Genomic DNA, 25,363 nt, shown 5'->3' with positions numbered 1-25,363 from the left:
AGCTCCTCCTCCTCCTCCTCCTCCGGGGGAGGATTTATCTAATGTTCCTAATGATGATTTATTGCAGCTTTGGGCTTCCTTGGGGCTTAAGGGTTCGCCCTCCAGGAAATCCCTGTTTGACCTTATCCAGTTGGGAGCAGCTGTTAAACAGTCACCGGTGATAGCGGAGGTTGACCCTCTCGTCTATCGTCGACATTGTTGTGGCAGAGGCTTCCGGCGAGTTGGGTCAAACCTCTGCCTTGGGTGCTGATGTTGCTGAAGGCTTGGTTCCCCCCTCCGAACATCCTTCGAGGGAGGGGTCAAGTCCAACAGTCTCTCCTGCAGGTGTTTCTCCCCCAGAGGACGTATCCGACGCAAGGCTCGTCTTCCTCTTCGCCTTTTCGACTCCTCGCCTCCGCAGTCCCCTGCAGAGGATCCTCACCGTGCTTTGACCGTTGCAGCTGCATCACTGGACCTCTCTGCAGATCGTTCGCGATCTCCTCCGCCTGCCAGACCTGCTGACCTTCCTTCACCGTTCCTGGCAGCTGACGCGCTCTGGGTGCCCACGCACGCCGTTTTCAAATGGGCACCGGTTCCTTCGGGGCAACAGGGGCTTGCTCACAATGTGGGCAAGTCCTTTAAGTGCCAGGTATCCCCTGTGCGCCCACGCTCTCCTGCGCAAGCGCTCGCCTGTTCCTGATGTTCTTGAGACAACGACTCAGAGACATCTTATGCTAGGGACAACGCGCTAGCAAGCTCCTGCTGCAGAATCAACGCGCCAGCGCTCTCACCGATCTCCTGCTTGTCAACGCTCACCTGCGCGCCAGCGCTCTCCTGCACGCCAGCGATCTCCTACTCGCCAGCGCACAGCTGCACGCCCTGATCCTGTTACGCGCCACGCGCGCCCACGATCTCCAACTCGCCAGCGATCTGTACGCCAGCGATCTCCTACTCGCCAGCACACAGCTGCACGCCCTGATCCTGTTACGCGCCACGCGCGCCCACGATCTCCTGCGTGCCCATGATCTCCAGCTCGCCAGCGCACCCCTCGTGCTCGCCAGCGCGCACCTGCACGCCATTGCTCGCCTGCGCGCCCTCGGTCTTCGGATCTGAGCACAGGAAAGAAGACTCGCCCCTCGCCTTCTCGTCAGCGATCTCCTGCGCGCCCTCGGAACTCGCCCACCCGTCAGCCCTCGCCTGCGCCCCATCGCTTGCAGTCACCTTCACGCGCACAGGTTCCAGTTCTTACCGTGCGCCCTTCCAGAGGCTTCCGGGATACTGCGCGCCCACACCTCCACGAGCAGTCTCCTCCTCGCGCCCTCTTGTCTTCGCCAGACCGCGCCCCTGCACGCTATCGATCTCCTGCGTGCACACTCGCACCATCTCCTGCGCGCCACCACTCCCCAGCATGCAATCGCGCCCACGAGCCTGCTCGCCGTAGTTCACCTACTCGCCCACGCACACCGTCACCTGTGCGCAGTCGCACACCTGCACGCCCTGCGCGCCATTGCTCTCCTACGCGCCATCGCTTGCCTGCGCACCATCATTCTCCTTCTTGCCAGCACTCGCCCGCGCGCCTTCATCTCCGCGTGCCCGCGCGCACGCACACGAGCGCGAACGTTCGCCCGCTCGCGAACCCGGGATTATTCCCTCGCGCGAGCGCCAGCGCGATTCTCACCGGGTTTCGCAACGCGAGCTTCCGAACGAGTCGTCAGGAACGAGAGCAGCTATGTCGTCTTCACGCTCCCCCCCCACCCGCAAGCGCAAAACAACGCGCTCGCATGAGGAGGGGAGATCTTCAGATTGGTCCAGGCACCCATCTTCTTCCCTTTCTTTTCAGGCAGGCCATGTTGTAGTCTCTACTCCAAAGGATCGCCCGATCCCCTTCCCTCCAGAGGGAGTCTCTGACACTGCGTCTGTCAGTAAGCAGCCATGATTTGAGTCCCTTATCAGAGCGGTCGTCCAGGCTGTTGAGCCTGCCTTCTCTGATTTGGGCCCCAAACCAAGGGCGGCTCCGACCCCTCTGAAAAGGAAGAGAGGAGTAGAGATCGTGGTGACTTCTCCTCAGGTCTAGCTGGCTCCCAAGAAGTCCATCAGGAAGGCTCCTTCCCACCCGCAGACGTTTTCTCCATCCCCAGTGGACGAGGTTTTTCCGTCTTTAGGGGAGTCTTCCAAGGTGAGACTTTCTCCCACCACACCAATGGGAGCAACTCCACCTCGAGCAGGAGAATCGTCCCGTGTTGGGGCGGAGAAGAGCCCTCAGACTTCGTTGCTGGAGTCCTGTATCCCTCCTAGGAGGAAACCGAAGGACTCGAAGACCATCCCGAAGTCTTCTTCCAGGATTCGACCAGAGCCAACGAGACCCGCAGAGAACGTCCACGTGTCCCCCCAAGAAGAGCCTTTGGGGACGGGAGACTTCGCTGCCGATTCTCCAGGGGGAGAGCAGCAAGAGTCAGAGCATGCCTTCTGGCAGGTCTTGACTCTGATGAGGAATCTCAACAAGTTTCCGGACCCGGAGATTCCCCCTCATGAGGGCAAGGACACGGTCCTGGACCGAGTCTTTGGCACTCAGAAACCCACTAAGGCCAGTGCGGCTTTGCCCTGGTCCCAAGCGGTCAAGAGTGCCAGCTCTCCGAGCTCGCCTCCTCCAGCCATTCCAATGCTGGCAACAAGCTCCTCCCGCCTCCTCGTGTCCACCAGAGGAGGTATTTTGAGATCATGGAGGAGCCTTGTTTAGCTCTTCCGTTGCACAACTCTGTGGAAGAGCTTACTAAGGGAGTTCCTCTTGATAGACTCTCTAGCCAGCAAGTGACTTTCTCGGCAACAGAGATCCTAAACCAGGAGAAGGTCGCGAAGTGTGCCATGCAGGTTACTTCGTGGCTGGATGTCTGGTTGGGGTCTCTGGGCATCCTTTTGCGATCCGAGGATCTGTCCAAGGAAAGCACTAGGAATGCCCTGGAGACCTTCCTCCTCTCGGGCACCTGCACCATTGAGTTTCTGGCCCACCAAGTCTCGAACTTGTGGGCCAATTCGATCTTGAAACAACGTGATGTAGTGATAGAGAGGTTCCATTCGAAGTTCTCAATCATCGAAGTCAGCAAGCTCAGACACTCTTCCCTTATGGGAAAGAGCCTGTTTGAGCCTAAGGATGTGGAACAGGTGGCTGAGAGGTGGAGGAAATCCAATCAGGATTCTCTCCTCCAAAGGGCTCTCACATCAAAGACCTACAAACCTCCAGCATCTCAACAACAACCTCGCCAGTCCAAGACGACGAAACCGGCAGCGGCAACGAAGACAACGGTGTCCAAACAGCAGCCCTTTCCTGTCAAAGACAGGAGAGGCAAGAATCCTAGGGGGAGCGGCCGCGGCCGCAAACGCTAGGATTGGCAATCCCCCTACATGTCCACCAGTGGGGGGATGCCTACAAAGGTGCGCAACCAGGTGACAGCAACTCGGGGCCGATTCCTGGATGGTTTCTGTAATCAGTCAAGGGTATCTCATCCCGTTCATAACATCTCTTCCTCCCCTGACAGTGAATCCAGTGTTGTTGAGCTCCTATGCCATGGGATCAGCAAAGGGGCTAGCACTACGGGCAGAAGTCGAGAGCATGTTAAAGAAGGATGCTCTCCAAGTAGTCGTCGACGGGTCCACAGGCTTCTTCAGTCGACAAAGGTGGGACAAAATCGACGTTTACGCCTTTTCCCCGTTCTTTCTGATGAGAAGGGTGCTCAGCAAGACCAGAATTTTGGTCAACCTGTCAATGACCTTAATAGCTCCACTATGGCATCACGCAGAGTGGTTCCCGGACCTTCTGCAGCTCCTGACAGAACTCCCGAGGGCACTCCCTCCTCGACACTGAGCTACTCAAGCAAACACACGCCAACATCTTCCACAAAGCCGTAGCATCGCTACAGCTTCACGCCTAGAGACTATCCAGCATCTCCTCACAGAAAGAGGCTTTTCGCAACAAGTTGCTGAAAGGATGTCTCGACACCTGCGAAAGTCATCTGCAGGAGTCTACCAGGCGAAGTGGAGAACCTTCTGTGGTTGGTGTTGTGTAAGGGGTATCTCTCCCCTTGATGCCACTATTCCAGCAATAGCGGAGTTTCTTGTGTATTTGCGGGAAGAAATGCGCCTTTCAGTCTTGGCAGTGAAAGGCTAGCGCTCAGCCTTAAGTCTTGCCTTCAGGCTAAAAGGAATGGACATTTCCTCCTCGCTAGAACTTTCTTTACTCATACAAAGTTATGAACTTACCTGCCCTCAGTCGGAAGTGAGACCTCCTCCATGGAACGTGGTTTGAGTCCTCAGGGCTCTTAAGAGACCTCCGTTTGAACCATTACGCCAGGCTTCTGATCGCCACCTGACTTGGAAGACGGTGTTCCTACTTGCTTTGGCCTCGGCCAAGCGAGTCAGCGAACTTCATGGTCTCTCGTATGACATCGCCCATTCAAGGGTATGGGGGGAGGTAACGTTCAGGTTCGTCCCTGAGTTTGTAGCTAAGACTCAAAATCCTGGAGTGCCGGACCCCAGGTTCGACTCCTTCCGGATCTCGAGTCTCCGTTCTGTAACAGATGACCCAGACCATCTCCTACTGTGCCCAGTAAGGAGTCTGAGGCTCTATCTTAAAAGAACAGCTGCAGTTCGTCCTCCAGTGCAAGCATTGTTTGTGAGCACAGGAAGGACGAAGAGGAGGGTCACTAAGAATACTATCTCAGCATGGATTCGCAGGGTCATCCACCATTCCCTGAATCCAGACCCTCCTCCGTCACGTCGCCCTAGAGCACATGATGTCAGAGGCATCGCCACGTCCCTGGCGTTCAAGAGAAACTACTCAGTGACGCAGGTTCTACAAGCAGGGTTTTGGAAGCGTCAAACGACCTTCACACCCTACTACCTGCAGGACGTGACCCACAGGAGGCTCGATACATTCTCTATCGGCCCTGTGGTGGCTGCACAACAGCTGGTCTAAACCTCAGGCTCCTTAATGGACAAGTAGCAGAAGGTTGAGGGCATTGTTACCCAGTTTTAGTCTGCATGAATGAAAAGGTATGCCTGGCCCTTATTCTTTTCTTCATCCTCCCCTCTCTTGGGCAAAGCAGCATCCTGGGTTCTCTGCATAGCTGACCTCAAACCACTGCAGGTAAACCATGCTTCCTTGTGTTCCTAGTATTAAGAGATAATACTGTCGCATCCCCCATACCCATACGAGGTGGTATTGGGAACGTCCTAACCTAGAATTCCATCTAAAGGACTCCAGGTCAACTTCCTAGGACGAGTCACACTTCATTCCTTCACACACAAGCTTACGTAGGCTGCAATCCTTGCAGAGAGAGGTACTTGCGAGGTGCAGGGACTCCTTGTTGTGAGTCCTACTTACTCAGATACTGAGTCCCCGGGCAAAAAGCCAAAGCCAGTACGGCTGGGACTTAACACCCTTCCTTAAGGGTTAAGTCACCCTATTTAAATAGCGTGGTTTGTATTTCGGTTATGGAACAAATGACAAATTTATAGATAATTTGTATTTTTCCTAACCATACTAACCTTAGCTATTTAATCAAACTTGCCCGCCAGCCCTGTCCCCCAGGATAAGTCCTACCTCTAAGCAAAGTGAACTAGTTCACCGGTGTGCGAGGGGGGAGGGGTAGCTAGCTACTCCTCCCCTACCCCCTCGCTAACTAGCGAGGGGGTAGTAAACCCTCGTTAAAAATTTAATGGCTCGTCATTTCAGCTAGGCTGAACGTAATACCCTATTTAAATAGCTAAGGTTTGTATGGTTAGGAAAAATACAAATTATCTACGAATTTGTCATTTTATGTACCTTTTTCCCTCATTGTTATTTCATCTCTATCAGAGTGTGGGAGTCAGCAATATGAACATCAGGGGAGACTCAGAAATAAACAGAATTTTAACAATAAAATTTTTCATTGTGAAATGCACCTCATGTTCGTATACATGCCACCAATCTCCCCCATTGACTTCATGATGTCAATTAATAAAGAATACTTTTGACTTTAAAACTGAATACTGTACAGGTATACCTCGGGTTATGTCTTTTCAATTCAAGTTGTTTTTTATTATACAGTGTCGTTTGTCAAAAATTAGTTATGGAAAAATTAAAAAAAAAAAAGTTTAAGCCATTTTATTTGACTTTGCGTAAGTCTGCCACAGATATTGAAGTTGCAATATCACTAAAAATCCATTAAGAGCATATAACTCGTGTTACTGTACATATATACATACATATACCAAGGCACTTCCCCCAATTTTGGGGGGTAGCCGACATCAAACAAATGAAACAAAAAAGGGGACCAAACCTCTCTGCGTTCCTCCCAGCCTGACAAGGGACTCAACCGAGTTCGGGTGGTACTGTTAGGGTGCCACAGCCCACTTTCCCCCGTTATCCACCACAGATGAAGCTTCATAACGCTGAATCCCCTACTGCTGCTACCTCCGCGGTCATCCAAGGCACCGGAGGAAGCAGCAGGGTCTACCGGAACTGCGTCACAATCGCTCGCCATTCATTCCTATTTCTAGTATGCTCTCTTGCCTCTCTCACATCTGCCCTCCTATCACCCAGAGCTTAGTTCACTCTATCCATCCACTCAAACCTTGGTCTTCCTCTTGTACTTCTCCCATCAACTCTTGCATTCATCACCTTCTTTAGCAGACAGCCATTTTCCATTCTCTCAACATGGCCAAACCACCTCAACACATTCATATCCACTCTAACTGCTAACTCATTTCTTACACCCATTCTCACCCTCACTACTTTGTTCCTAACCCTATCTACTCGAGATACACCAGGCATACTCCTTAGACACTTCATCTCAACCCCTTTCAATTTCTGTCTCCGTCACTCTCATTCCCCACAACTCCGATCCATACATCACAGTTGGTGCAATCACTTTTTCATACAGAACTCTCTTTACATTCATGCCTAACCCTCTATTTTTTACCGCTCCCTTAACTGCCCCCAACACTTTGCATCCTTCATTCACTCACTGACGTACATCTGCTTCCACTCCACCATTTGCTGCAACAACAGACCCCAAGTACTTAAACTGATCCACCTCCTCAAGTAACTCTCCATTCAACATGAAATTCAACCTCGCAGCACCTTCTCTTCCCGTACATCTCATAACCTTACTCTTACCCACATTAACTCTCAACTTCCTTCTCTCACACACCCTTCCAAATTCTGTCACTAATCGGCCAAGCTTCTCTTTCTCGTCTGCAACCAGTACAGTATCATATGCAAACAATAACTGATTTACTCCCATTCGTGGTGATTCTCGTCTACCAGTTTCAGTCCTCGTCCAAGCACTCGAGCATGCACTTCTCTCACCACTCCATCAACATACAAGTTGAACAACCACGGCGACATCACACATCCCTGTCTCAGCCCCACTCTCACCGGAAACCAATCGCTCACTTCATTTCCTATCCCAACACATGTTTTTCCTACCTTTGTAGAAACTTTTCACTGCTTGCAACAACCTTCCACCAACTCCATATAACCTCATCACAGTCCACATTGCTTCCTTATCAACTCTATCATACGCTTTCTCCAGATCCATAAACGCAACATACACCTCCTTACCTTTTGCTAAATGTTTCTCGCATATCTGCCTAACTGTAAAAATCTGATTCATACAACCCTACCTCTTCTAAAACCACCCTATACTTCTAAGATTGCATTCTCTGGTTTACCCTTAAGCCTATTAATCCAACTACACTCAACAAACTAATACCCTTTGAATTACAACACTCATGCACATCTCCCTTACAATTATATAATGGTACAATACACGCACAAACCCAATCTACTGGTACCATTGACAACACAAAACACATATTAAACAATCTCACTAACCATTGAAGTACAGTCACACCCCCTTCCTTCAACATCTCGGCTCTCACACCATCCATACCAGATGCTTTTCCTACTCTCGTTTCATCTAGTGCTCTCCTCACTTCCTCTCTTGTAATCTCTCTCTCATTCTCATTTCCCATCACGGACACCTCAACACCTGCAACAGCAATTATATCTGCCTCCCTATTATCCTCAACATTTAGTAAACTTTCAAAATATTCCGCCCACATTTTCCTTGCCTCCTCTCCTTTTAACAACCTTCCATTTCCATCTTTCACTGTTTCTTCAATTCTTGAACCAGCCTTCCTTACTCTCTTCACTTCTTTCCAAAACTTCTTATTCTCTTCATATGAATGACCCAATCCCTGACCCCACTTCAGGTCAGCTGTCCTTTGCCTCACTTACCTTGCGTTTTACTTCCACATTTTTCTCTCTATATTTTTCATACTTCTCTACACTTACTCTGCAGTCATTCTTCAAAAGCCCTCTTTTTCTCTTCCACTTTTACCTTCACTCCTTCATTCCACCATTCACTGCCTTTCCTCATGCTGCCTCCAACAAACTTCTTGCCACACACATCACTTGTAATCCCAACAAAATTTTCCTTTACTAACTTCCACTCATCCTCTAAATTACCAGTTTCTCTTACTTTCACTTCGTCATATGCCACTTTCAACCTTTCCTGATATTTACTCTTTACCCCCTGTTTTATTAGTTCTTCAACCCGCACTAGCTCCCTTTCACATCCACCTACTCTATTCCCCACTATTTTGCTACAACTAATTTTCCTTCCACCAAAAAATGATCAGACATACCATTAGCCATACCCCTAAACATGTGCATGTCTTTCAATCTTCCAAACATTCTTTTAATTATCAACACATAATCCATTAATGCCCTTTCTACCACTCTTCCATTTGCCACTCTTACCCATGTATACTTGTTTTTATCTTTCTTTTTGAAAAAGCTAGAGCTTATCACCATCTCTTACTCAACACACATATCTACCAGTCTCTCACCACTCTCATTTTCACCTGGTACGCCATACTTCCCAATGACACCTTTTACCTCTCCAGCGCCCACTCTAGCATTTTTGTCACCCATGACAACTACATAATTCCTTCTACCCAGTCCTTCTACACACCTAGTTATTCCATTCCAGAACTCATTCCGCTCTTCTTCACTTTTCTCACAACCTGGCCCATATGTACTGACAAAAGCCCAACATTCCCTACCCAACCTAACCCTTACCCACATTAACCTAGGTGATATCTCCTTCTATTCCACTACTTCACCTGTCATCCATTCACTCGGCAATAAAGCCACACCTCCCCTTGCTCTTCCCCTTTCAATCCCGGACACTCTACCAGACATTTAACCAAACATCACTTCACCTTTCACTTTTATCTTTGTCTCACACGAAGCCAATATATCCATCCTTCTATTCCTAAACATACTTCCAATCTCACATCTTTTACTCTCTATCGTACTACATCCCTGCACATTCAAACACCCCAAAACTAGAGTGCGGGGAGCAGTCACTCTCCCCCCAGCTCCACCTCTTTGATGTCTCACAGGATTATAATTTTAGGAGAGGGGGTTCCCAGCCCCCTCGTCCCGTCCCTTTTAGTCACCTCTTTCGACACACAGGGATACGTTGGCGCTATTCTAATTGTTTTTATGCCCCCGCGGCCACAGTTACGGTAAATGTTAAAAGTATGATTATCATCCATCTTAGATAACGATATATGAAAACATATATGACTGTGTTGTTGTCGTCATTTTATTTAGCGATCTTTAAGATCTTACGCTATACTTTTTGTTTTAGTGCTGATATGGTTACTTTACATTCCAGCAAAATGTTGGTGTGTTCACACCATAGGTTTCGAATATGTTCAATCTGGATGCAGCTGTTGCTGTGATTTGGTGCCAAAAATAAATCAATCTAAAGTAGCCTCCTGCGATAGCACTACTTGTAGATGACAAAAGTGTCAAATGAAGAAGTTGGAGGGAGAATACTGTACTGTCTGTAAGCAATTACTAAATAATGAAATAGTCTTAACAGTACTTTAGAATGTCATTATTTCAAGTCGGTTATTTAATTAAAAAGATTTAAGATAATCTCCTCAGTCCTAATACTAACTTTCAAGTAAAAGGCATTTCACCATTGGAGACTGGTAGTTTTCCTCAGGTTAATATTAAATTCAGTGTGTTATACAATAAAAATTTAATTGTAAGCATATTATTATTTGCTAAACACTATAACACAAAACCATTATTCACACACACACACAGAGAGAGAGAGAGAGAGAGAGAGAGAGAGAGAGAGAGAGAGAGAGAGAGAGAGAGAGAGAGAGAGAGAGAGACAGAGAGAGAGAGAGAGAGCACACTAGTTTGGTGGCCCTACCTTGTAAGTGTTGGCTTCTGATTTACATTTTACATGATGTGTAAAGATAAAGTTTTTTGTTTATTGTGCATTTTATTATATTCATTATCTTTTTCAACAGCCTGAGGCCCTGTCTAGAGGTAGCACACCTGTGTCTCCTGCGAGCCCTCTAGTTGGTGGTCTCACTATCACTTCCTTAGGTATCACTTTAGCTCATCTCATGTTTGACCCTCTCCCTTTCAATGAAGCAGAAAATACAACATCCTCAAAACTGGAACACCTTCTCTCTGTGGTATGAATTAGTAAATAATTTTCAATTTTTTTTTTTTTGTCAAAATTTTCATCTATTGCTATATACTGTCTTTAGTAAATGGCTTGTATTGTATAGCAATGAATGTATCAAATATAGATATTGATATTTTTTGTGTTATAATCTACAAAGTTTATTATAATTTATAGATAATACAGATACAGTACTGTATTTGATTTTCTTATACAGAACTGTATTACTAATTCACTTGTCTTGTAGAACTAACTTTGAAATACTTTTTTTCAGACATTGAGAGAACTAAGTATGTACTGTTTGAAACATTTTCCACATGAATCTCCAATGCGAGTTCATGCAGTTGCCAGTAAATATGTTTGCGCACAACTACAGGTAGGTATTTAGGAAATATACAATTGTCACTTTTTTTTATGAAACAAATAGTATAATTTCAATTCAATTACTTGGGATTCATGTGCTATTTATTCAGTAAAGGAAAAGCTTGACTACAGTGAAAAATAAAAATTATTTTTTTGCCTTGTATGTAAGACCCTTTGTTCCATGCAAAAGAGGAACTCATGAAACAAAAAACAAAGTGAGCAGTATCTTCTCCAACTCATTGCCATTTTCACTCTTAAATTTTTATGTAATCGTGTCAACAGCTACGAGCACTTTGGTTGTGTGCTTAGATTTTGTCATATAGCGGTATAGTGATTACTTCATTTTTAGAAATAAGATGCCTCACAAATTTGAATAGCCTAGCTTTTATGGAGCCTGTTAAGTGAATGAGAATAATGGCAAGTGTGTCCTCATTCAAAAGGCATTCCATTTTGGGGTCTCGAGTACTCCTTATTTGTGCGATGTGACTGTAGTCTGTTATCTGAGGATTTTATATTCAATTACTTATATGTAGGTGAGACAAGAGTCAAAGATAGGGAAGCTGTAGGTAATAAAAGAGTAGCAGTAGCAAAAGTGCAGTTTTAAAGTAGGTAATTCTCTGTTGAAAGTTTTGATTTAAGTAGATAGCTACAGGGAGGTGAGCTCGATTATGATCTTAAATATCAGACTTACTTGGTTTACTTTATGTAATGATTTACCTTTAAATAGATCAGGTATTGATCATCTCTGTTTGTCAATCACATTCCTCTTTCAGACAAATTTTCAATATTAATCTTACCCGATGATCATGTAGCTGTCAACTCTGTTGCCCGACAGAAAAATCTAAGGTCGGGATACGCCAGCGATCGCTATACAGGTGGGGGTGTACACAACAGCGCCATCTGTCGAGTAGGTACTCAGGTACTTCTTGTCAACAAGAACTCAATTTTTCCTCTGTCGTGCCACCGGCAAGACCTACTTGGATACGCTGTTGTTTCTGGAGTTGTTTTTCACGATTTTGGTGATGTATTCGCTCTAGATTTTAGCCTTCGCTATTTAGGAACCTTTATCATTAGCTTATCAAGCTTTTTGATTAGATTTGGATTAATTGTTAATGAACTTTGCTAGATTTTGGATTTCCCCCTTGACTATTTCTAGAATTCAAGATGTCTGACCATTCTCAAGTCCCTAAGTACAGGCAGTGTAGCGTTAGGGCTTGTTCTAGGCGTCTTCCGAAGGCCTCCATAGATCCTCACACCGTTTGTTCCAATTGTAGGGGTAAATCCTGTCAATTGGAAGATCGATGTGAGGAATGCGCTGGGCTTTCGGAATTCGATTTTAACGAATTCCTAAAGAATGCACGTAGGCTAGAGAAGGATAGGATCAGGAGGAGTTCTTCTCGCTCTTTTGATTTTTCCTCTCCCCATGCCCCTCAACCTACTCCTTCCCCTGTAGTGGTGACTCCCGACCCTGCTACTAGTGCTCAACCCTCCATGGCGGACATGATGCGTGCCATTCAGGCTCTTGGTGACAGAGTGGAGTCATTAGCTAATGACCGGAATCAACTTTTGGCAGATGTCAAAGAGTTGAAAGCACAAAGTGCAGTGGGAAGTGTAGTGAGTGCAAGTGAAGTGAAAAGTGTCAGTGTCAGTGTTGCGCATGAGGGTACATCTGTTCGTGCCAGTCGTCCTCCCAGTCCGGGACCTCTTGCAAGCTCCCAAGCCCAGGGGAGAAGCAATGTCGAAGGACCAAAGGGTTTGACAGGCCTTGATCAGCGTATGGATGTACCCTCAGTGGTTGCGGACGTATCTGTCAGAGATCGTCCCATCCACAAACAGACGAATGAGCCCTGTCATTCCTCGTCTGTGGAAGAAGTTTCGAGGAAGAAACGTTGGACCAAGGTCTCACGACCTCTCAAGCGTAAGGTCCCTTCCGAGCGAGTCCAACGGCCCAGGTGTAGCCACTGGGTCAGTTCGGACTCGCCGCAGTCTTCCGAAGACTGCACACCTCCCAAGAGAGGTAGAGTGGTTCCGCAGCAGGCAACTACTCCGTCTGTTGCCGCACCAACCACGGTAGACCCTAAGTGGTCCATGCTGCAGACTATGCAGTCTCAGCTTGCTTCCTTCATGCAGGGGTATCGTGCTGAGAAGGTTGACACTGCACCAGTTAACCTACAACCTGCCACGGTTGTGCGCTCAGCAGATACTGCGGCTGCCTGCTCCCACACTCCACCTGTGAGAGCTCCACCACCGATGCGCAGTCGACCCTGCCAGACGCATGTTCATGCTGCACCCTCCGTTGACATGCGTGAGCTACCGCATCAGCAGTGGGAAGGTGCTGTCGAGCTGCCGTGTTTTGACGCAATGCGGCATGCTCCGCAACCCATGCGGCATGCTCCGCAACCCACGGCAGTCCCTCCCACGCACCAGCACTCCGCTTTTGTTGTTGCCAGCTCGCAGACTGACCAGCAGCGGCATGATGTTGGATCCGCAGCAGCTACGCATGCACCCGTGCTGCCGGATTTAGCCGTTCAGCTTTCTGCTCCACCTTTGCCACTTCCTCCTCAGCTTTCGGATGATGGAGTATCTGATGACGACGAAGCTGCGCATTTGGACGATCCGCACTCCGACTTAGAAGAACCCAAGTCTACGCCTCCCTCCTTAGACTTTAGGAAAGTCCTTGCCCTGTTCAGGGATTTGTATCCGGAACAGTTTGTGTCTGCAACCCCTCGCTCTCCTCCCTCCGAGTTTGCTTTAGGCATGCAGTCAGCAGCTCCTGCCTTCACCAAACTTGTACTCGCACGCTCATCCAAGAGAGCTTTGAGGGTTATGGGAGAGTGGTTGCAGTCCAAGAAGCAACTGGGAAAGACTGCTTTCATCTTTCCGCCTACCAAGCTTGCTTCCAAATCTAGCGTCTGGTATGCCACGGGAGAGGAACCCGGCTTGGGAGTTCCTGCCTCTGCCCAGGGCGACTTCTCAAGTCTGGTTGACTCTCCCCGCAGGCTGGCTATGAGACGATCTAAGATTTGCTGGTCCTTTTCTGACATGGATCATTTGTTGAAGGGATTTTTTCGTGCTTTTGAGATCTTCAACTTCCTCGATTGGTGTTTGGGAGCGTTAAGCAGAAAGACTTCCCCTTCGGATAAGGACTCTGCCATGCTTATCATGTCTAGCATGGACAAAGCCATTCGGGATGGGTCTGGTGAGCTTGCGGCTTCGTACGTGTCGGGAGTGCTTAAGAAGAGAGACCATCTTTGCTCCTTCTTGTCGGCTGGGATCACTCCTTGCCAGAAGTCGGAGTTGTTGTTTGCTCCGCTTTCCAAGTGTCTCTTTCCGGAAGAGCTGATCAAGGGGATGGCTGCCTCGTTGATCCAGAAGGATACCCATGACCTGGTGGCGTCCTCCGCACGTAAGGCCAAAGCTTTACCTTCCGTGCCTAGACCTAGGATGGACACACCAGCGTCTAGGTTCATCCCGCCCTTTCGTGGCAGAACCTCCAGCAGAGGAGGTACCCGTGCCGACAGTCATCGTGGCAAATCGAAGAAGGGTTCCAAGTCCTCAAAAGGCAGAATCTGACTGCCTACCTCTCCAGACAGCAGTGGGAGCCAGGCTCAAGAACTTCTGGCAAGCTTGGGAGAACAGAGGTGCAGACGCTCAGTCTGTGAAGTTGCTAAGGGAGGGGTACAGGATTCCGTTCTGCCGCAGTCCCCCTCTAGCAACTTCTCCCATCAACCTCTCTCCCAACTACAAGGAGAAGGACAAGAGGCTAGCGTTGCAACAAGAGGTGTCGCTCTTGCTACAAAAGGGAGCGGTAGTCATAGTCCGGGACCATCAATCCCCGGGCTTCTACAACCGTCTCTTCCTGGTAGCGAAGAAGACAGGAGGTTGGAGACCGGTGCTGGACGTCAGTGCTCTCAATGCTTTTGTCACCAAGCAGACGTTCACAATGGAGACGACGAAGTCGGTCATAGCAGCGGTCAGGAAGGAAGACTGGATGGTCTCGTTAGACCTGAAAGACGCGTACTTTCATGTCCCCGTCCATCCAGACTCCCAACCTTTCCTAAGGTTCGTCTTTGGAAAGGTCGTGTACCAGTTCCAAGCCCTGTGCTTTGGCCTAAGCACGGCACCTCTTGTGTTTACCAAACTGATGAGGAATATTGCCATATTCCTTCACTTGGCAGACATCAGAGCCTCCCTCTATTTGGACGACTGGCTTTTAAGAGCTTCGTCAAGTCGTCGCTGTCTGGAGAATCTCAGATGGACTATGGATCTGACCAAGGAATTGGGTCTCCTGGTCAATATAGAGAAGTCCCAACTCGTCCCATCCCAAACCATTGTCTATCTAGGTATGGAGATTCAGAGTCGAGCTTTTCGGGCTTTTCCGTCGGCCCCCAGGATCAGTCAAGCCCTAGAATGCATCCAGAGCATGCTGAGAAGGAACCGATGTTCAGTCAGGCAGTGGATGAGTCTAACAGGGACACTTTCATCGCTGGCCCAGTTCATCGAGTTAGGGAGACTCCACCTCCGCCCCCTTCAGTATCATCTAGCTGCTCACTGGAAAAAGGACATGACGCTAGAGGCGGTCTCAGTGCCTATTTCCGAAGAGATGAGGTCTACACTGACGTGGTGGAAGAACAGCATTCTTCTCAAGGAAGGTCTACCATTGGCTGTTCAGACCCCCGACCACCGTCTCTTCTCGGACGCATCGGACACGGGCTGGGGTGCGACACTGGACGGACAGGAATGCTCGGGCACGTGGAATCAGGAGCAAAGAACACTTCACATCAACTGCAAGGAGCTATTGGCAGTTCATCTGGCCTTGATAAACTTCAAGTCCCTCCATCTAAGCAAGGTGGTGGAGGTGAACTCCGACAACACCACAGCCTTGGCGTACATCTCCAAGCAAGGAGGGACTCATTCGAGGAAGTTGTTCGAGATCGCAAGGGACCTCCTCACTTGGTCAAAAGATCGAAAGATTTCGCTGGTAACGAGGTTCATTCAGGGCGACATGAATGTCATGGCAGATCGCCTCAGCCGGAAGGGTCAGGTCATTCCCACAGAGTGGACCCTTCACAAGAATGTTTGCAGCAGACTATGGGCCCTGTGGGGTCAGCCCACCATAGATCTATTCGCTACCTCGATGACCAAGAGGCTCCCGATGTATTGTTCTCCGATTCCAGACCCAGCAGCAGTTCACGTGGATGCCTTTCTTCTGGATTGGTCCCATCTAGACCTGTATGCGTTCCCTCCGTTCAAGATTGTCAACAGGGTACTACAGAAGTTCGCCTCTCACGAAGGGACACGGTTGACGTTGGTTGCTCCCCTCTGGCCCGCGAGAGAATGGTTCACCGAGGTACTGCAATGGCTAGTGGACGTTCCCAGGACTCTTCCTCTAAGAGTGGACCTTCTGCGTCAGCCGCACGTAAAGAAGGTACACCCAAGCCTCCACGCTCTTCGTCTGACTGCCTTCAGACTATCGAAAGACTCTCAAGAGCTAGAGGCTTTTCGAAGGAGGCAGCCAGAGCTATTGCCAGAGCAAGGAGGACATCCACTCTCAAAGTCTACCAGTCAAAATGGGAAGTCTTCCGAAGCTGGTGCAAGGCGAATGCAGTTTCCTCAACCAGTACCTCTGTAACGCAGATAGCTGACTTCCTTTTACATCTAAGGAATGTAAGATCCCTATCAGCTCCTACGATCAAAGGTTACAGAAGCATGTTTGCAGCAGTCTTCCGCCACAGAGGCTTAGATCTTTCCACCAACAAAGATCTACAGGACCTCCTTAAGTCTTTTGAGACCTCAAAGGAGCGTCGGTTGACCACACCAGGCTGGAACCTAGACGTGGTTTTAAGGTTCCTGATGTCAGCAAGGTTCGAACCGCTTCAATCAGCCTCTTTTAAGGATCTCACATTGAAGACTCTTTTCCTCGTTTGCTTAGCAACAGCTAAAAGAGTCAGTGAGATTCACGCCTTCAGCAGGAACATAGGTTTTACATCTGAAACGGCTACATGTTCCTTGCAGCTTGGTTTTTTAGCTAAAAACGAGCTTCCTTCTCGTCCTTGGCCCAAGTCGTTCGAGATCCCAAGCCTGTCCAACTTGGTTGGGAGCGAACTAGAGAGAGTACTTTGCCCAGTAAGAGCTCTTAAGTACTATTTAAGACGTACAAAGCCATTACGAGGACAATCAGAAGCTTTATGGTGTTCTATCAAGAAACCTGCTTTACCGATGTCTAAGAACGCAGTTTCTTATTACATCAGGCTTTTGATTAGAGAGGCCCATTCTCATCTGAAGGAAGAAGACCTTGCTTTGCTGAAGGTAAGGACACATGAAGTTAGGGCTGTCGCTACTTCAGTGGCCTTCAAACAGAACCGTTCTCTGCAGAGTGTTATGGATGCAACCTATTGGAGAAGCAAGTCAGTGTTCGCATCATTTTACCTCAAAGATGTCCAGTCTCTTTACGAGAACTGCTACACCCTGGGACCATTCGTAGCAGCGAGTGCAGTAGTAGGTGAGGGCTCAACCACTACATTCCCATAATCCCATAACCTTTTTTAATCTTTCTCTTGAAATGCTTTTTATTGTTGTTTTTTGGGTTGTACGGAAGGCTAAGAAGCCTTCCGCATCCTGGTTGATTTGGCAGGTGGTCAAATTCTTTCTTGAGAAGCGCCTAGATTAGAGGTTGTGATGAGGTCCTTTAGTATGGGTTGCAGCCCTTCATACTTCAGCACCTAGGAGTCGCTCAGCATCCTAAGAGGATCGCTAGGCTCAGTAAGGAAGACGTACTTAAAAAGGCAGAGTAATGGTTCAAGTCGACTTCCTTACCAGGTACTTATTTATTTTATGTTTGTTATTTTGAATAACTGCTAAAATGAAATACGGGATACTTAGCTTCTAATGTTAACATGTATGCTGGTCTCCACCCACCCCCCTGGGTGTGAATCAGCTACATGATCATCGGGTAAGATTAATATTGAAAAATGTTATTTTCCTTAGTAAAATAAATTTTTGAATATACTTACCCGATGATCATGAATTTAAGGACCCTCCCTTCCTCCCCATAGAGAACCAGTGGACCGAGGAGAAAATTGAGTTCTTGTTGACAAGAAGTACCTGAGTACCTACTCGACAGATGGCGCTGTTGTGTACACCCCCACCTGCATAGCGATCGCTGGCGTATCCCAACCTTAGATTTTTCTGTCGGGCAACAGAGTTGACAGCTACATGATCATCGGGTAAGTATATTCAAAAATTTATTTTACTAAGGAAAATAACATTTTAGCATAACAAAAACTTAATTCTTACACCACTTATGTTTTGTGGAAGTATTGCCACAACCTCACTTTCATAGTTGACAGCTTCTCTTTTATCCCTTATCAACTTTGAGCATTTTTTTTCATTAGGATTGTAGAATAAATCAGATTAGTATACTACATTCATATGAAGATTACTATTCACCTCTGTTTCATTGCTATGAGAATTTAAAATTTGCATTTAAATTTCAGGTGTCTCGTCGCTTATGTTCTATTCTGTGTTCATCACAGACCTTGATACCCACAGAAAAGGGGGAAAAGGGTTTCTCTTTCATGTGAGTGATGAAATCTGTTGAACTATTTTATTTGGTATATCGCATGCATAGCCTTCAAATATATTTCTTAATTAAAATAATCATGGAAATATAAAAATTAGAACTATAAATAGTATTAGAATAAAAAGTAGTGTTCAATTTCCTTAAATATGCTATTTCTCTATTTCAGAGAGCAGCTGGATGAGGCAGTTGCTAATCGTCTCTTCACCCTTCTAGAGCGTTATCACTCTGCTACAGAAGCTGTGGCTTATCCACTACCACAAGGCTACAACTCTTTCCTATCATATCTTGCTTACAGATGTTTGCCTTATCATGTTTTCATGCAATACGTCAGAAGAGGAGTTCTTCAGCTGAATGTTGATGTGCTAAGAGAAATTATTTATGGTAAGTATTTTTATACATAAATTACATATTTCAGTATTTCAACAGACATATTACTTCTTATACATGTACAGAATTACAGTTTTCCATTCTGATAGTTGGTTATCTGACTGTCTTCTTTGGGGAATGGTGATATTGCAAGACTTGTGATTAATCATCCTCCTCCTTAAAAATGACATATTTGGAAACTATTATAGGGAAAATTCTATAACACATAACTTTTAGTCAGAGTTGGTGAGATGTCTTGGGCACTGATTGATGCTTTCCTTTAAATATATTTTGTTTTATGACAAACCCATAACTTTGTAATTAGCCCATTTCATAGTCCTAAAATTATCTGTACACTTATTTAGCAGCAAAGGAAAGTACTATGAAAATACAACAGACAACTAGGAAATAGTGAGGACTATGTCAAACCTAAAAAATCTTATGAAATGTTATGTAACATTTCATAAATCTATTTTGAATATGGAAATAGTTGTATCTCTTCTTAGAATTGGCCACACAAACGTTTACTAGTTAGTCACTGTACTTGGCCCAATACTTTCCGGGAGTAAGCACATAGAAAACAAAGATTTGTAATATTAACTCACCAGTTAACCTTATTTATCTATGATTTTATGCTTTTTCCTAAAATTAATTGCTCTTCCTTCAAAGTTTTAAAAGTTTGATCTCGAAGTTCTCCCTGACTTTGTTCACTAGCATTCCCAGCAATGAGGGGAAAAATCATTAGCTCATAGCTTGACTCTCCTTAGCTGCCATAAAAGTCAAATTGATCGACTTGATAAACTGGTTTCTGTCATTTTTTTCCTTTGTTATTTTTTTTTATTTAAATATATCGGATCTTACTTAATGGATTTTGGTGTAGACTGTTCAGGTTTGTCTTCAGAATTTGTCTCGTGTGTCTCTTCTGGAAATGTGATGTGATCAGAGCAGCTAATATAAGGTAAATCTGATCACTCCATTTTAGTTTAGTTTGAGTGACTGAATGCCATCTTGATTTGTTTCATTTAATATCAAATAATTAAATAATTTTGCAGTAAGTGCTGTCATTAGTTGATGAACTAATTTAACAGTAATGGCAAAAAGTTTGATTTTAGATTACAGCACTCTTAATAAACCAAATTACACACTCAATTTATGTATAGTGATAGAATTTTTCAAGCAGAAAGTTTTCTAGCCACCCATACCTGAATCTCATACTTCTGTGACTTTTATAGATAAGTGTTTTTTTTTCTAGCTCTGTATAATGATCTATAGTATTTTTCTTGTATAGAATTAATTTATACTGCCTGACACAGTAAGATCTATTTACCTTGGTTTCATTGAAATTAATTTGTTTTGAAGAACAAGAATATTTTCTTTTCACAATATATTAAACTTCTTGATTAAATAACTACCTTTGAAATTTCTGAATTTTCCCATTGTTACCATACATAATTTAAACTGGAATTAGGTTAGGGTCATTTCAAGCCTTCAGTAAAGGTTTATTTCAATAATTTTGGAGACACGCTCTTTCGTTTGGCTTTAATCTTTGCCAAAAGGATTTTTTTATTCCAAATGCTATGAAACAGTTTCTCGTTATAGTACTGTACCTCCATTTTCTTTGAATGCTGCAATTAAAGGCAATAACTCTTTGAAACATCACTTTGTGTCCATTCAGCAAAATCATGAAAAATGAAGTCCAATCAGTTTTTTAATACATAACCACCAGTGTACATTAGTGACTGTTAATTCTTGACTTTTGTCCAAAAAATTTTAATGTCATGAAATGAAATTTGTGATTACAGTTCATTGAACATTCTTTTTGAGAAAGGCTTTTTCTTGATATTCCCAACAACTAGATCATTCTTTGCCACCACTTTTCATTTGAGAAAATTTTAGTTAGAGGAGTATTTTAAGTTATTTCTTAGAACCTAACTTTACTTGAGGTTCTCAGGGTAACTCAGTCGAGATACTGATTATCTTTTGTAAAAAGTCAGTAATACACTTCTTTGCTGGGTTCTAGGCTGTGTAGTAACAACTTAGATGGTTTGAAATCATTACTGTTATGCCTAAGTTTTGTAATAAGTTATGGATGGATGTGAGCTTACCTTGGTGGGATAAAGTGCTTCAGGCTGCTCAGTGAAGGTGTCATACTGTGATTATATTTCAATATTAAGGAAAGTAAGACATTGGCTAAATTCTAGACCTTATATTTAGTAGTGAAAATGAGGTATATGATTTCTTTAGATTTTACAGAAAATTCAATGTGGGTTTATTTTAGAAATGTTTTTAAAGAATTGAGTGCTGATCAGTTTCATTTTGAAAATAAAGTCCTTTGTTGGATGGTTGTTGAGACTGTCTTTAGTGAGGTAGCATTTTGTTCGTCTGCCGTAAAGCAGTTCTTCTTATATGAGTACTGGTCTTTTTTCCATAGCCCTTTTTAATTAATGCCAAATATTGCAAAGAAAAGTAGGTATATGACACCAATGTACTTTGGGTCAGTTGACAAAATATTTCAGATGCAAAATGAAATTTATATACTACCCCTCCTCTTAATCTTAAAATTGCAATGAATTTTGGTCAAGAGCATTAAAATAAACTTTTATAATAAATTTCATTTCTTCTGACACTGTATACAAACCATTACACTCTATATAGGGGCGATATATTTTGGCGATAGCTAAAACCATACATTAAACTTTTGTGAGGTGTAACTACCCTCCAAAGGGAGTGGAGGTCCTACTAACCCAAAACATAGCAGGTCTGCTATGCAGATTCCTCCTTGTGCTGTCCCCAGGGCTGCTCCTCCTCAGAAATCCTTGAAGTAGCAGAAACATGTCTATCAAGGCCTCTTCCATTGCTAAGATCCTATCTGAGAGAAGTTGGAGCTGATTTTCATCATTCCACAGAAAAGGAAACTGGGTCATCCCACGCCGGGAACTCTGTTCATCCACGGACCAGGAGAGGATTGAGATCTCCCGGGAAGGTCTCGTTTTTAGATAACTTTAGGCTGTTGCCTATAGAAGTCATCCCACCAATGTCTCCCACTGCGTAGCAGAGGCTCCTCTTCCCCCTTCCTCCGAAGGTGCAAGGCCTAAGGAGGCAGAGAGGAAGGAGAGCTCCTTCCTTCTTGTGGACTTTTACATCTGCCCACGAGAAAGAAAGAGCATGAAGACCATTCACAAGAACTGGCACTCTGTGCCTCAGTGACCAGTTATAGGGGAAGGTCAGTCTGCTTCGGAATCAGTTTCCATAAGACCAAAACACAGCGGCCTCCCTCTGAGGGCTCATTCCTCTGCAAGAAGGACTTCAGTTGACAACATGGACCCTCCCTGGACTGCTATGAGTGCTACTTTGGAGGAGGGAGAACTGTTTGACAATGGATCGGAACACACTGATGGGGTGTTGCCTGCGTCCGCCAGCCTCAAGATCTGCTCTTGGAACAGAAATATGCAAATTGTATCTTTCTGCAAGTCCTTTCTTGCATTAGGAGGATTAATTCCTGAGGGCAGCCAGATCAGATTCCAGACCTCTTCTATGACACTCCGAGAGCCATCAAAACCAGGGTAGCCTTGCCTTGGTCAAGGGGGGTCAAGGCGGCAAAGGATAGGGCTTACGCCCAAGTAGCGGGAGCATCACAGTCCCTCTGGTGTGTTAACTTGTCTCGTTTACTTCCTTCACCCTACGTACATCTGTGGAAGTATTACAAGATAGTTGAGAATGATTTTTTTTCCACTGCTTTTGGATTCTGGCTCTCACGCAGAATTCATCCCTGGACAAACTGGTGACTTTGCTAGTGAACTTTTTTGCGGCAGATACTACCAACTTAGAATGGGTTGCAGTGTGTGCTCTGCAATCTGTTTTATGGCATGACTACTAGTTGGGGACAGTAGGCTATCTCGTGAAGAACAAAGATTTCTCTACTACCCAGAAGGAGTCTATGTCAGCCTCCCTCCTCTCAGGGGTTAGGACACTCAAGTTTCTGATTCAGTACTTTGTCAACCAGTGGATCAACTGGATTTTTGAGAATGCGGGATGTTGTCATCTCAAAATTCCAGAGACTGGTGCTGACGAGAGAGGCAATGAAGTTGCGCAACTCCTCAATGGATGGTCCCTCCCTTTAGGCAGTGGCAGACAGATGGAGGAAGGCGCGCAGCTGTGAATTCATGCCCATACTCCACGGTACCACCACCACCACAGAGATCGCCCCCACCAAAGCACTAGGGTTCAAAGCAAAGCTTGCAGTCGCAGTAGCAGGCAGCACGACCTCAAGGTCCCAAGGAGCCCTTTTGAGTTAGGGGCTCTAAGAAGGGCAGTGGCAAGAAGAGAGGGAAATGTGGACATTTCTGCTAGAGAGGGCATTCCCCTCCATGGGGCTGAGCCTTGGTTAGAGAGGGATACATCATCCCATTCATGCTCTCTCTCCCTCCTCTGACGATGTCAGATTCCTACGCGAAGGGATCCTCTAAGGAACAGACCCTATAGGCCAAAATCCAAGCCATGCTAGAGGAGGATGCTCTCCAGACTTCTATAGTCGATTATTTCTTGTAGAAAAGGCTTCTGGAGGCTAGAGACCACTCATCAACCTCTAAACTCTGAACGAGGTTGTTCAACAAATTCCATTTAAAGTGTATATGATCCAAACAGTCAGACAGGCCATCAGACCTCAAGGATGCATAGTTCCAGATCCCCATTCATCCATCATCAATACAAGTACCTAAGATTCGCATTAAGCGGAAAGATATATCAATTTAAGGTGCTGTGTTTCAGCCTGTCCATAGTGCCTCAAGTGTTTCACTTCAATCTTTACCTTAGTATCCACCTTGCCTCACAGGAACAGTATTAGTGTCCATCTTTACTTAGACGATTGGTTAGTTCTAGTAGAGTCGAGGGAAACCCTTTTCCTCCATCGAGACAAGCTTCCCACCTTTTGCCAGGGTGTAGGGATCGATCATGGTAAATTTTGAGAAGTCCTCCCTGTAACCGTTGCAAGAGATGGTATATCTAGGAATGAGGACAATGACCAAACTAGGAAAAATCTTCTCCTCCAAAGAACAAGTAAAGAAAAAGAAACAGGTAGCTCATCCGTTTCTTCTGCAGGATGCCTTGTCAGCATTTCTTTGGCAAAGGCTTCTGAGGCACCTAACCACTTCGGAGAATTTGCTCTCTGCAGTGGCAGCTAAAGGCCTTATGGTCTCAGCACCTCGATTCTCCAATCACCTTGGCACCGATAGGGTCAAGGGTTAGAGCGAACCCTACAATCACCTTGGTGCTGATAGGGTCAGAGCAAAAGAGACTCAAGTTGATAGGTGGCAGACACAAATCTGCTCAAGGGTGTAGACCTTCTCTCTCCTCCCCCAGAATTGTTGCTCTTCACAGATGCATCAAAAGAAGGGTGGGGGCTCAACTGTTGCATCTCATGGCATCTGGGCTTTGGTCCGAAGCTGAGCGACAATGCCACATAAACCTCCAGGATATAAGGGCAGCCTTCCTAGCCCTCGAGCAATTCCATCAGCTCCTATCAGGGCACTCCATGGTGCTGATGAGTGACAGCACCACAGCAGTGTCACACATAAACAAGCATGGAGGTACTCTTTCACAACACCTTTGGCATCTAGCTGTAAAAATTTGCAGATGGACAAAAGACAACTCAATAACCCTTTCAGTCTGTTTCATCCCAAGCAAGAAGAATGTGCTGGCAGACAATTTGAGCAGGAGAACTCGGTTAGAAGGCTCCGAATAGTCTTTGATACAACAGATAAACGGGAAGCTTCCGGTGTACTGCTCTACAGTACCCAATCCCCAAGCAGTCTGGAAAGATGCCTTCCAACATCAGGGGGACGGACTAGATGTCTATGCATTCCCCCCCTCCTGTCTAATAAGAAGGCTTGTAAACAAGGTCAGGGCATTGCAAGATCTCTTGATGACCCTAGTAGCTTCGTTGTGGCAACATGCAGAATGGTTCCCAGACCTTCTGCATCTGCTCACAGAGGAACCGAGGTAGCTCCCTCCACTTCTCAATCTACTCAGACAACTCTATGTGAAGATCTTTCATCAAGCAATTTCATCGCATCGTCTTCATGCCTGGAGGTTATCCAGTAACTCCTCGCAAAGAGAAGCTTTTCAAGACCAGTTGTGAAGAGGATGGCAGAATACCTCTGGGACTTGTCTGCTGTCATATATCAGGCAAAGTGGGCTGCCTTTGTGAAAGGTGTCATGGACAGGGTATCTTTCCTCTCAGTGCCACTATTCCTATGATAGCAGAGTTTTTGTTGTACCTCAGGGGGGAAATACTTTGCTCAGTCTCAGCGGTGAAAGGCTATCGCTCAGCTTTGAGTCTCGCTTTTAGACTTAGCAGAGTTGACATTTCCTCCTCGATGGAATTGTTTCTCCTCTTATAGTACTTCAAGCGCACCTACCCTTAGTTGGAAGTCAGACCTCCTCCTTGGAGTGCAAGTACTACATTCTCTGAAAAGAGCACCTTATGAACCTCTCCGTCAAGTGTCAGATTGTGACTTGACTTTGAAGGTGGTTT

At 45.8% G+C, this 25,363-nt stretch overlaps 1 protein-coding gene across 1 annotated transcript in view; it reads left to right on the top strand.

Moving 5' to 3' along the window:
• The window catches only part of pigeon (protein), a 153,942-nt gene that overhangs the window by 104,195 nt on the left and 24,384 nt on the right, over positions 1-25,363 (top strand). The window contains exons 14-17 of the mRNA XM_068364505.1: positions 10,360-10,530; positions 10,795-10,896; positions 18,380-18,462; positions 18,632-18,846. Of these exons, the coding sequence (XP_068220606.1) occupies positions 10,360-10,530; positions 10,795-10,896; positions 18,380-18,462; positions 18,632-18,846 (571 nt within the window). The remainder of the gene's footprint in view (positions 1-10,359; positions 10,531-10,794; positions 10,897-18,379; positions 18,463-18,631; positions 18,847-25,363) is intronic.

The sequence above is a fragment of the Palaemon carinicauda genome, chromosome 41 (assembly GCF_036898095.1).
Source record: "Palaemon carinicauda isolate YSFRI2023 chromosome 41, ASM3689809v2, whole genome shotgun sequence".
NCBI lineage: Eukaryota > Metazoa > Arthropoda > Malacostraca > Decapoda > Palaemonidae > Palaemon > Palaemon carinicauda.
The sequence above is the reverse complement of the archived record's forward strand: the minus strand, read 5'-3'. Positions and strand labels throughout refer to the sequence as shown.